Below are 13,118 nucleotides of genomic sequence, written 5' to 3' on the forward strand. Positions count from 1 at the left end.
GTCTAGCGGGCACGGCAATTTATCGCACGCTAAAACCGCTATCGCAGCTTTGTAAAAGGAGCCCTTTGTGCTATTCTTTGCCTTTGTTGTACTTTTGGGATAAACTTTAATAAATATATTTGAACTAAAAATAAAAAGTAAGTTAATAGCATCTGTTTGTTAGTCTGCCAAGCGCTATTCTGTCGGGCCATTTCGATAAATTAATACGCTGTTTATGAAATGTGTTTAAAGACTTTATAAATTCAGTAACTTCCATGTTGTTATGGAAGGGGCAGTGACCCAGCGATGGGAACACTTCCTAATTTGGGGCGAACTTCTGGATGTAACACCAGAGAAAGTTCCCGTCTGCCTTTTAACGGTTCGTAGTCAAATGCGTTGCGCGCAATTGTCTTGCGTTTAATCTAATCTAATCCTTAGGTTTGTATACCGCATCATCTCCACGTTCGTAGAGCTCGATGCGGTTTACAGTAGGAGAAATAGGAAGGAACTACACTCAATTGTCTTGCGCTCAGTTGTCTTTGCGCAATTGTCCACGTGCTTTTATCCTGCGCGCTTTTGACTTGCCACCCCTTTTAACTCCTTGTGACATTTAGGTAAAAGTGTTTTTAGTATCTTGTGCCTATAGGACCCAGATGAAAATTAGGTATTTGTCTTAGTATGGCCTTTGACCAATGGATTTTTTAAGTATTTTAAAATTATTTGTACTAAAATCAAAATGTTTTATTCTTTTTTTTTTTTTTTACAGTGCTAACAATGCCTTCATTAATTTGGGCGTATCTCCTGCTTCTACTTCCTTTAATTGGTACCACCAAGATGTGTTTTCCTGGATGTCACTGTGAAGTGGAAAGTTTTGGTCTTTTCGACAGCTTTAGCCTCACCAAAGTTGACTGCAGTGGAGTTGGGTCTGATATCGTTCCGGTTCATATTCCACTGGATACCTCCTACTTAGATCTGTCGTCAAACCAGCTGCAACTGATCAACGAGTCTGTCCTTTCAGGACCTGGATACACCACCTTGATTAACCTTGACTTGAGCTACAATAAGATCACAAAATTATCTGCCACGACCTTTTCTCGACTCAGATACTTGGAGGCTTTGGATCTAAGTCACAACGATTTGGAAGTCCTACCAGAGGAATGCTTCTCCAATTCACCACTTGGAGAAGTAGATTTAAGTAACAACAAGCTTCTAGAAATTAAATTGGATGTGTTTGTATCGAAAGGTCAAGGCAAGCCAATGATTGTGGATCTTTCTAACAATCTGATTAGTGTGGTTTCAAGAAACCCAGAGAAGAGAATTCCTAACATTCAAAGTTTGACATTATCTGGAAACAGACTAAACACTGTGCCAAATCTTCAAGGAATACCCCTTCGATACCTTAATATTGATGGAAACCCTATTTCTAGAATAGAAAAGCATGATTTTACAGGGCTAAAAGGTTTGATGCATTTGTCTCTGAACAATCTAACTCAGTTAACCGAGATCTCCCCTTATAGCTTCAGAGAACTGCCAACTCTCCAGGTACTGGATTTATCAAACAATCCTAGCCTGAAATCACTGAGTTCTGATGTGTTCTTGGGTTTGAACTCCTTACAAGAGCTTAATTTGTCTCATACCAGTTTAACGTCCTTATCTAAAGATGTTCTGACTCACTTGCCTTCTGTAAGAAGCATCTCCTGGGGAAAGAATATACACTGTTTGAAGACGGTGAGGGAAGGCCAGTTTCACAGACTGACTGGAAGGAGCAAAAAGGAAGTCCTGAGCTGTCACGATGAGCATGGATTTGTAACCGCACCCTACATCCTCTGATAAATACTGGAGAAATTGATGTGTGCATACTTCTCTTAACACAATGGACTGCATTGGCCTAAAGTGTGCCTTTTTTATATATAAAAACTGTCTAATTTATTTATGAGTGTACAGGTTAATAAATACTTGAATTTTTAGAATTTTCATTACTTTAAAAAATCTATTTCTTCCATCCAATGAATTCTGGCTCTGTTTTTCTACGGCCAGAAGTTCTGTCTAGTACGGTAATGGATAGTGGTTTACTGTGATCATATTTTAGGACCAACTAGCAGCTAGCTTTTCCTCTTTGTTTTAAGGAAAAAAAAAAGTGTGCTGAACCATTTGATGTAGCTCAGCATGGATAATAATTTTTATTCTGCAGCATGCACCAGTATGCATGAAACTTTGCAATTCTTTACCTTCAAGCCATTTCTTTATTAGGTAAGCTCATCATTTTGAATTTTGTGTTTCTCAAAAGTGCCTTTGAAATGTTGCCTTCGCTTAACAGATCCCAGTGGGCTGCCCTGCACTTTGTATTCGCAGCATAAATTCAGTTATGTGCAGAGTGGTTCTGGAGTTTGAAAAGCGTTTTGCGTCAACGGGTCAGGAAGATCGGGCGAATGAAACCCGGTTTTATCCGATCTGGTATTTTTCATGTCGGAACTTCTAAGGAGAGATCCTTAGATGCAAACTTAGATGAATAAATTATCTTCTGCTGCCTATCGGTGTGAAGCAGGAGGCCAGTAGGGGGCGCTGTTTAGCCGTGTTAGTGTGGCTTCACTGTTCTCCCACCTCCCTTTGTAGAGATGGACTGAGACTATTAAGAGTACTTAAAAATCTCTTTCTTGGGTAGGGCAGCTTGAAGGAATGTTCAATATAGCCCTTCTTGGCATGAGTAAGAAAATCATAGCAAAACCACCCCTACAGCCTGCAGGGCTTGTGGCAAAGCTGTTTCCTTTAATACTTTGTTCCAGGTTTAAAGCATTCTACCCTCCCCCCTCTAATTAACTAAGTAAGAATCTATGGGTCAATTTGTAAAGCCAGCTGTGGTATTGTAACCAAAAAAAAAATAAATGCATTATAACCGGCATCGTAAGAGCCAATTTTTCTGAAAGATTGATCCTTCTGTGGACAAAGTGAAACATAAGAAACGCCTTCACCGGATCAGACCGAGGTCCATCTAGTCCGGTGATCCGCACACGCGATGGACCTCGGTCTGATCCGGTGAAGGCGTTTCTTATGTTTCACTTTGTCCACAGAAGAATCAATCTTTCAGAAAAATTGGCTCTTTCAGAAAAAGTGTCTGCTTATTATTGGGGGTGCTCCAGCAACCACAGAGCGGGCCCCAATGCTAAGCACTAGAGCAGTGGGCTCAAACCCGCAGCCCGGGGACAACATGCGGCCTGCCAGGTACTATTTTGAGGCCCTCGGTATGTTTTTCGTAATCACAAAAGTAAAATAAAACAGTTTCTTGATCATATGTTTCTTTAGCTATAAATGACAATAAAATTATTAAGACTTGGCCAAAAGGAAAGATTTATAAACTGGGGTTTAAGAAAGGATTGGACAATTTCCTGCTGGAAAAGGGGATAGAGGGGTATAGATAGAAGATTAATGTACAGGTCCTGAATCTGTTGGGCCGCCGCGTGAGCGGACTGTTGGGCACGATGGACCTCAGGTCTGACCCAGCGGAGGCATTGCTTATGTTCTTAAACTATAAAGAGTTTTACCTCATGCAAAATTGTCATTTCTTTAATAAGACATTAACTCTTTTTTTTTTTCTAAGGCCCTCCAAGAACCTACAAATCCAAAATGTGGCCCTGCAAAGAGTTGGAGACCACTGCGCTAGAGCTAGGCAGTGGTGCCAAATATATTTATGACGCGGTTACTGTCGCCAGATAGCTAAGGGCTCCTTTTACGAAGGTGCGCTAGCGTTTTTAGCGCACGCACACGATTAGCGCGCTAGCCAAAAAAAAACTACCGCCTGCTTAAAAGGAGGCGGTAGCGGCTAGTGCACGCGGCATTTTAGCACGCGCTAAAACCGCTGGCGTGCCTTTTGTAAAAGGAGCCCTAAATGTAAAGCTAAGTAGTTTCATCTAGGATTGCATTTTTGTAGGTCTAACTTAAAACGGATATCGCGGCCTAACTTGGTCCCAGCTCCGTTTCAATAGTGTCATGGTGTTTAGACAGTTTGCGCAACAACTGTATCCTAATAATGTCATTGAAAATCCACAGCTAACAGATTTATACGTTTAGGAAGTACAGTGGTACCTTGGATTACGAGCATAATCCGTTCCAGGAGCATGCTCGTAATCCAAAATGCTCGTTTATCAAAGCGAATTTCCCCATAGGAAATAATGGAAACTCGTTTTGATAGGTTCCCCCCCCTGAGGCCAGCAGCGCTGCTCCCTCCCCCCCACGAGAACCTGCATTGCTCCCCCCAAAGGCCCCCCCGCGAACTGGCACCATCCCCCCCGCGATCCGCAATCCCCCGCCACCATCGGGCATCCCCCCTGCCGCCATCGGGCACCCCCCCGCTGCGACCTGAGGTCCCCCCAACTCACCCGAACCCTCTTCTTACTTTTCTGTAGCCTCCGCAGCGGCACGGTGCCGGTGTCTGAAGATCTGCTTCCTGTGCTGGGCCTTGAGAGTTCACGTTCGACGTGAACTCTCAGGCCTTGAGCATGCGCACATGCTCAAGGCCCAGCACAGGAAGTAGATCTTCAGGCACCGGTACCACGCACAGGACATGCTGGTGCCGGTACCGCTGCAGAGGCTACAGAAAAGTAAGAAGAGGGTTCGGGTGGGTTGGGGGGACCTCAGGTCGCGGCGTGGGGGGGGGTGCCCGATGGCGGCGGGGGGGCCCGATGGTGGCAGGGGGGTGCCGGATCGCGGGGGGGAGGGTGCCAGTTCGCAGGGGGAGCGCTCGCAAATCGAAGAGCGCTCGGTTTCCAAGGCGCCGATTTTGCGAATGTTTTGCTCGTCTTGCAAAACACTCGCAAACCGGTGCACTCGTAAACCGAGGTACCACTGCAATTCTATATCTGTGTGTCTATAACTAGCAGCCAGAGGGAACCTGGTAAGAGCCTGTTCTATGAAGGAATGTAGGCTAGGCACCTACTTTTCTTTCTAATATATTAATGTAACGACCCTGTATTTTGGGCATGAACACTTAGAGATGGTGTAGGTGCTCACACCTAATTGCCAGTTTTTTGGGGGGGGGGTTTACGCAGAGGATGTGGTAAGAGCGGATAGCGTAGCTGGTTTTAAGAAGGGTTTGGACAAGTTCCTGGAGGAAAAATCCATAGTCTGTTATTAAGCCTCTGCTTGTCCTGGATTGGTAGCATGGAATGTTGCTACTCTTTGGGATTCTAGAATCATGCTACTTCTTGGCATTCTGTATGGAATGTTGCTACTCTATGGGTTTTGGTCAGGTACTAGGGACCTGGATTGGCCACCATGAAAACGGGCTACTGGACTTGATGGACCATTGGTCTGACCCAGTAAGGCTGTTCTTAAATGCGAGTCCCACCTAGACTTCACCCAGTGGCATAGTGAGGATAGGAGGCGCCCTGGGCAGTGGTGTCCCATGATCTCTTCTACGCTGTCCAGCTCCTGCCACATTACCCCCCCCCCCCACACACACACACCCCTTGCCATCCCCTACTCCTTCCGTGCCCCCATGCCACACTCGTGCCCTCCCTTGCCACACCCGTAGCTCTTTAAATCTTCGCCAGCGCAAGCAGCTTCTCCAGCCTGCTGCTCGCATTGGTTTTCCCTCTGATGTCACTTCCTGGCTCCGTGACCCAGAAGTGATTTCAGAGGGAGCCAGGCTGGTGTGAGAAACAGGCTAGAGTAGTTCACTCACCCTGGCAAAGATTTTAAAAAGGTGCTGAGAAAGAAAGGGCGCAAGTGTGGCATGGGGGAGCGGAGAGGGGCCAGTGCCCCCACCAAGACGACACCCAGGGTGGTCTACCTCACTTACTATGCACTGACTCCACCTATGTATACCCAGGAAAAACATGTGCATAGTTACAAAATAATGCATAGGTAGAATTTTGGCATTCAGGTATGAAATTCCAAACCTATGTGCTTTTATATATTATTCTAATGAATTACCCCTTGGAGTCTATAGATGGCGCTCAAAATGTTTTTCAGTGTCAATTTTTGGGCACCATTTACTGAATCTAGCCTTATTCCCTGGTTTCTATATACTACAATTAAAGTTGTGTGTGGAAATCGGCAAGGTGCACAGATTTGCACGCGCAGCTTAGTTAATGAACCAATCTGTGCCGATAATTGCCAGTTATTAGAAGTCTCACACAATTTTCGGAGTGTGTCCTCTAAAGTGGTTAATACACAATTTCTACTGCGCAGATCTCAAAAGGGGGCGTGGTCAGGAGCGGGTCATGGGTGTTCCTAAAACTTAGATGCACTGTTATCAAATACGCCCCCCCCCTCTGTGCACAATTTACATGCAGGCCTTTATGCCTTGTTGGCATGCCTAATGGATGCTACACATATTCTGCAAATCGCAGCTAACTCTGGATGCGATTTATAGAATGGCGCTAAGCATGGATATTTTTCAGTACCAATTTGAATATCGGGCCCATAGTATTAACCTTGCTCAGGGCAAGATCCTAATAAACTCTACACCCCTGCCCCCCTTTTTTCAAAACACATACATGTGAAATACTTGCCTTGAGGATAGCATGTACACGCCGTCTCATTTTTCGTTCCATTTTTACTTTTCCTCAAAATTGTTTTCTAAGTGAGTTGTTTTCTCAAATTGCAACCTTGGTCTCTTGGGAAAGAATGGATCCATTTGTATTGGTGTTCTCTTGCCATGAACAATTTCTTCTGAGGATAAGTTGTAGTTCTTAATAATATTTGTGCAGTGGATATCAAATTTGCTCTTGCTTGGATTGCTGGTGATAAATAGCATTGTCTCAGTACAGCTTCCATAAAATATGCAAAAAGCCGTATTTTGCATGTTTTACCCCATAGCTGCTCAAGTTTACAGGCAGGAAAGAAGATTCACTAGGGCAGAAGCCTTTATTTTTACGCTTTACCACTTATAGCCCACGTGGATGATTACAATTACTCAAGCATTTTTCTCTATCTGTCCCAGGGGGTTCACACGCTATCTAATGTATCTGGGGCAGTGGGGGATTAAATGACTTGCCCAGGGTCACAAGGAGCAGCGTGGGATTTGAACCCACAACCTCAGGGTGCGGAGGCCGTAGTTCTAACCACTGTGCCACAGAATCCAAGAGCTCGTTTTCACTTTTCCTTTTGTACCACTCATTAAACAAAATAAGTACCCCCCCAAACTTCAAACAAGTATTACAATGTGGAAGTTGGTGCCTCCCAAAAGAAAATGTGGTTATATAGCAGGGTATGGGTGATCAGACTGGTTCATAGACAATTGCGCGCAAGACAATTTCGCGCGCGGACAAAATCGCGCAGACAACCGAGCGCGAGACAACTGAGCGCAAGACAACTGAGCGTGAAGACATGTGAGCGCAAGACAACTGAGCGCAAGACAATTGAGCGCAAGACAATTAGCGCTTATTTGTCTGCGCGATTTTGTCTGCGCGCAATTGTCTTGCGCGTTTTTGACCTGTCACCGATCAGACTGTAGCAGGCTGATGCCGAAACTACTTTCCCCAACTTGAGTTTACCTTGAATAAAGAAATGAAAAATGTTGCCGGCATTGAAGCCAACAGTGTCATTTCGTGGTGTATAATTTTATTGAATCCAACCTAATCCTTTGTTTGAATCCTGCCTTTTGAGCAGGGAGACATTGTTTGGCACTTTTTGGCATGTAGACATTAGTTCCAAAATGAGCGCTCTTGCCTCGGGCCAGGAAAGCATCTGTTCATCTTTACACTTCATATTTTGACATGGGTGGCTGTGCCCTGAAATTCTGTAGCACAGCTTTCCAGGCAAGGATGTAGGGATTTTTTATTTTTTTTTTCTTATACGACTCAAAGGATTTCAAACCATCTGCTGTGGCTCACATTAAACTGGGTATTACTTTTAAGAATACAGTCTGGCTTTGTTGAAGCAGATAAAAACTATGGAAAACTCACTATTCAAGAGTGCTCCGTCTCTTAGCAGCTTCAATGTATGCTCTGCTCTAGGAAAAAGTGTGTGTGTGTGTGGGGTGGGGGGAATCCTAAAGTAAAGGCCTCCTTAACACCACCAGCCTTGAGAGCGAATTGGGTACCAGAACTGATTAAGCATAACATGAAGAAGGACACGGTACTACTCGAAAGGGTCCAGAGAAGGGCGACTGGAGGAGTTTCCATACAGCGAAAGATTAGAGAAACTGGGCCTCTCCTCCCTCGAACAGAGGAGATCGAGAGGGGACATGATCGAAACATTCAAGGTACTGAAGGGAATAGACTTAGTAGATAAGGACAGGTTGTTCACCCTCTCCAAGGTAGGGAGAACGAGAGGGCACTCTCTAAAGTTAAAAGGGGACAGATTCCGTACTAATATAAGGAAGTTCTTCTTCACCCAGAGAGTGGTGAAAAACTGGAACGCTCTTCCATAGTCTGTTGTAGGGGAAAACACCCTTCAGGGATTCAAGACAAAGTAGAAAAAGACAGGTTGATCACCCTCTCCAAGGTAGGGAGAACAAGAGGACATTCTCTAAAATTGAAAGGGGATAGATTCCGTACGAATGTAAGGAACTTCTTCTTCACTCAGAGAATGGTGGAAAACTGGAACGCTCTTCCGGAGGCTGTTATAGGGGAAAACACCCTCAAGGGATTCAAGACAAAGTAGATAAAGATAGATTGTTCACCCTCTCCAAGGTAGGGAGAACGAGAGGACATTCTCTAAAATTGAAAGGGGATAGATTCCGTACGAATGTAAGGAACTTCTTCTTCACTCAGAGAGTGGTGGAAAACTGAAACGCTCTTCCATAGTCTGTTGTAGGGGAAAACACCCTTCAGGGATTCAAGACAAAGTAGAAAAAGACAGGTTGATCACCCTCTCCAAGGTAGGGAGAACGAGAGGACATTCTCTAAAATTGAAAGGGGATAGATTCCGTACGAATGTAAGGAAGTTCTTCTTCACCCAGAGAATGGTGGAAAACTGGAACGCTCTTCCGGAGGCTGTTATAGGGGAAAACACCCTCCAGGGATTCAAGACAAAGTTAGACAAGTTCCTGCTGAACCAGAACGTACGCAGGTAGGGCTAGTCTCAGGGCATTGGTCTTTGACCAGAGGGCCGCCGCGTGAGCGGACTGCTGGGCACGATGGACCACCGGTCTGACCCAGCAGTGGCAGTTCTTATGTTCTTATCTAGTGATGTTCCAAACCGATCCTTGCGTTCTGAGAATTTGGCTCTGCTGAAGACGACCGTGAACCCAAGGTTGGTCAGCACTGGCAAAAGGGATCTCTGCTGTGCAGGAGTTAAGATTTGGCATTTTCTGGTAGGACAGATGCGGAACTGTTGTGAGAGGGGGTATATTTAGGAAACTACTCCAAACACAGTTCATTTGTTGACGCTTTCTTTAAGTCATATTCTTTTATTTGATAAATATGATGAGCTGTTTGTGATCTGTAGTCACGATATTAATCTTTACTTGTTTTAAGATTTGTGTTTTATGTAATGCTATGTTAGTATTTTTTAAATATGAATTTTAAGACTTTTGTATGTCTTTTAACCTGTTTTAAGATTATGGGCTCCTTTTACTAAGCCACGCTAGCGGTTTTAATGCACGCACCGGATTAGCGCGCCAGCCGAAAATCTACCGCCTGCTCAAAAGGAGGCGGTAACGGCTAGCGCACGTGGCAAATTAGCCTAGCGTGGCTTTGTAAAAAGTGCCCTATGTATGTACACTTTGTTGACTGTTTAGCTATAAACGGTATAGAAATTTTTAAAATAAATGAATCGCAGAAGCCTGTGCTGATCAGGTTGTGGAGAGGGGCAAAGAATTAGACTGCCCTCCCGCTAGGGCTGTGTGTTGCATTTGGGGTGCAGCCAGTTTCCTGAATGGATGGTAGCAGAAGAGAATGAATTGCCGTGAATCAGAGAAATGGACAGCAGGAAGCCTTGAAGTCCTTGGCCTACATCAGGGGTGTCAAAGTCCCTCCTCGAGGACCGCAATCCAGTCGGGTTTTCAAGCTTTCCCACAATGAATATGCATGAGATCTATTTGCATGCACTGCTTTCATGCATATTCATTGGGGAAATCCTGAAAACCCGACTGGATTGCGGCCCTCGAGGAGCGACTTTGACACCCCTGGCCTACCTACATCCTGAAGAGCTGGGAACAAATGCTATTTAGGTACATGTGCCCAAAGCTAAATTATCCATTTATGGAAATTAGGGCTTCCTCTATATTTTCACGCCTGTCCTATGCTTTCTTGACCTTGTGTTTTTTGGGGTTTTTTTAAATTCTTTATTAATTTTCAAAACTTCAACAGTGCAACACAACAAATGCAGTGTATAATGATACAATAAAAGCACATTCAGCCTTCACATGTTCATAATCGACCATTTCCCCCCTCCCCCCCACCCATCCATAAATATCTTACTCTAAACTAAATAATGATATCCTCCCACCCATCCCAAGTGTAAATATTCAAAAATCAATTTATGACATAAATAACCCCCTCCCACCCTTCCCTGGATATGTACCAAATTAAACAAAATCTGACTCACAGTCAACAATCAATTATAAAGAGGTAACATATGATGCCAATGGGCCCCCATATCATCTTAAATATATTACCATGCTCCAAATTCTCAGCATTTATTCTTTCAAGTCTATAACTAGAGCAAAGACTTGCACACCAAAACGAAGAATTTAAACAATCGCAGTTCTTCCAGTTTCAAGAAGCCCGTTCTCACGGTGGCCAATCCAGGTCCCTAGTAACTGGCCAAAACCCAAGGAGTAGCAACATTCCAGCATCTGAAAGAATAGCAAGATTCCGGAATCCCAAGGAGTAGCAACATTCCATGCTACCGATCCAGGGCAAGCAGTGGTTTCCCCCATGTCTTTCTCAATAACAGACTATGGACTTTTCCTCCAGGAAATTGTCCAAATTGTTTCTTAAAACCAGTTACATTGCCGGCTTTCAGAACAAACACTTCTAAAAGATTTCATTTTCTTGATTCGGATTTCATTGCTTTCATTTGCATTTCATTGGTAATAATAAGTGATGTGAGATCTGGGAGGGGGCTTTTTCCTTATATTTAACTCAGACACAACCCCACATAGAACAAACGAACATGCTCAGCAACACTAAAAGACTTAAACACACACTCATACAGCCAACCACAGCAAGGGAATAACAAACCAAACCAAAAAAACAAAAGAAGTGGAAAAAAAGCCTCAGTTCTGCTTCATTTGGCAAAAAAACTCCACTTCACAAACACTCCCACGCAGACAGACCTGTAGAGTGAAAAAAGCACTATAATAGCTTGCAGAGTCAATGTTCAAATGCACCCGAGGTGAAAAAATGTGGAAAAAAAGGGCCCAAAGGCACAACGATCCGAAATCATAGCATTAGGCCAAAGAAAAAACACTTAGCTGCTCTCGTTCTTCGGATATATCTCAATCCACTCTCAACAACACAGCAGCTCGTGAACCCAACGAGGAATCTCCCGTTTCGCCAGTTCTTGCTGCGTCAGGGGTATCAACACGGCTTCATCTGCATGTACACGGATCCTTCGGTGCTCCTCTAGTACACCCACCACTTCATCAATCACAAATGTTTTTTTCTCCACTTCTTTTGTTTTTTTGGTTTGTTTTGTTATTCCCTTGCTGTGGTTGGCTGTATGAGTGTGTGTTTAAGCCTTTTAGCGTTGCTGAGCATGTTCGTTTGTTCTATGTGGAGTTGTGTCTGAGTTAAATATAAGGTATAAATCGCCCTTCATTCCGTAGTTTATAAGTTTAGTACATACTAAGGGGGGCTTTTTCCCCATTTTTCCTAATGATCTGCATTACAGATCTGAGTGTCTGACTTTTGAAGACCCAATGTGAGCCTTTCCTGCCCCTATATTTTCCTAATGCCTCCAGCGAAATCTGGAACCAGTATCAGCTGTTGAACGGTGGACAAGCGGCAGATTTGCCAGAGGAGCCCACCGTGACACCAGCAAATTCCTCCACTTTTAGATAAGATCTTATCTATAAACAATGGATCTTGTTCAGATTTCACATAAGAAATGGGCTTTCCATCTAGTAACACAGGAAGCATTTGCTGACCCTGGATGTTTGTACATTTGGTTAAAGGCCTCGATTGCACACTGTCTTAAAGAGAAATGCAAATTTGTTCTCGTCCCCACAAGGATTCAAATTTCCCCGTCTCGTTCCTGCGAGTTTTGTCGCTGTCCCTGCCCCATTCCTCTAAGCCAGGGGTGTCAAAGTCCCTCCTCGAGGGCCGCAATCCGGTCGGGTTTTCAGGATTTCCCCAATGAACATACATGAGATCTATTTGCATGCACTGCTTTCATTGTATGCTAATAGATCTCATGCATATTCATTGGGGAAATCCTGAAAACCCAACTGGATAGCGGCCCTCCTGCTTTAATCTCTGTCTTAACCACACAAGCCTCGAACACTTATGATTTTAAAGTGTCTGAGGCTTGTGCAGATGAGGACGGAGCTTAGGCATTGGTGGAATGAGGCATTATGACATCACAATCTGAGCTCTAGAATGTTGCTACTTAGGATTTTAAAGTGTTTGAGGCTTGTGCAGATGAGGACGGAGCTTAGGCATTGGTGGAATGAGGCATTATGACATCACAATCTGAGCTCTAGAATGTTGCTACTTAGGATTTTAAAGTGTTTGAGGCTTGTGCAGATGAGGATGGAGCTTAGGCATTGGTGGAATGAGGCATTATGACATCACAATCTGAGCTCTAGAATGTTGCTACTTAGGATTTTAAAGGGTTTGAGGCTTGTGCAGATGAGGATGGAGCTTAGGCATTGGTGGAATGAGGCATTATGACATCACAATCTGAGCTCTAGAATGTTGCTACTTAGGATTTTAAAGGGTTTGAGGCTTGTGCAGATGAGGATGGAGCTTAGGCATTGGTGGAATGAGGCATTATGACATCACAATCTGAGCTCTAGAATGTTGCTACTTAGGATTTTAAAGGGTTTGAGGCTTGTGCAGATGAGGACAGAGCTTACAGGAATGGAGCAGGGACAGGAAAAGAACTTGACAGGACAGGAAAATGAGTTCCCGCGGGGATGGGGAAAAATTTGTCCCCCCTGTCATTCTCTAATCTGGAGTCTTTAAATGTTCTGCTATGTACATTACTCTGAATCCACGCTTAAAAAGGCTTGTGAGGTGGACCAGCAT

General features: G+C 44.1%; 1 protein-coding gene across 1 annotated transcript in view; it reads left to right on the plus strand.

Moving 5' to 3' along the window:
• The window catches only part of TSKU (tsukushi, small leucine rich proteoglycan), a 70,048-nt gene extending 68,093 nt beyond the window's left edge, over positions 1–1,955 (plus strand). The window contains exon 2 of the mRNA XM_033950511.1: positions 746–1,955. Within this exon, the coding sequence (XP_033806402.1) occupies positions 746–1,809 (1,064 nt within the window). The 3' untranslated portion in view covers positions 1,810–1,955. The remainder of the gene's footprint in view (positions 1–745) is intronic.
• Positions 1,956–13,118: the final 11,163 nt, after the last annotated feature.

The sequence above is a fragment of the Geotrypetes seraphini genome, chromosome 6 (genome assembly GCF_902459505.1).
Source record: "Geotrypetes seraphini chromosome 6, aGeoSer1.1, whole genome shotgun sequence".
Lineage (NCBI taxonomy): Eukaryota > Metazoa > Chordata > Amphibia > Gymnophiona > Dermophiidae > Geotrypetes > Geotrypetes seraphini.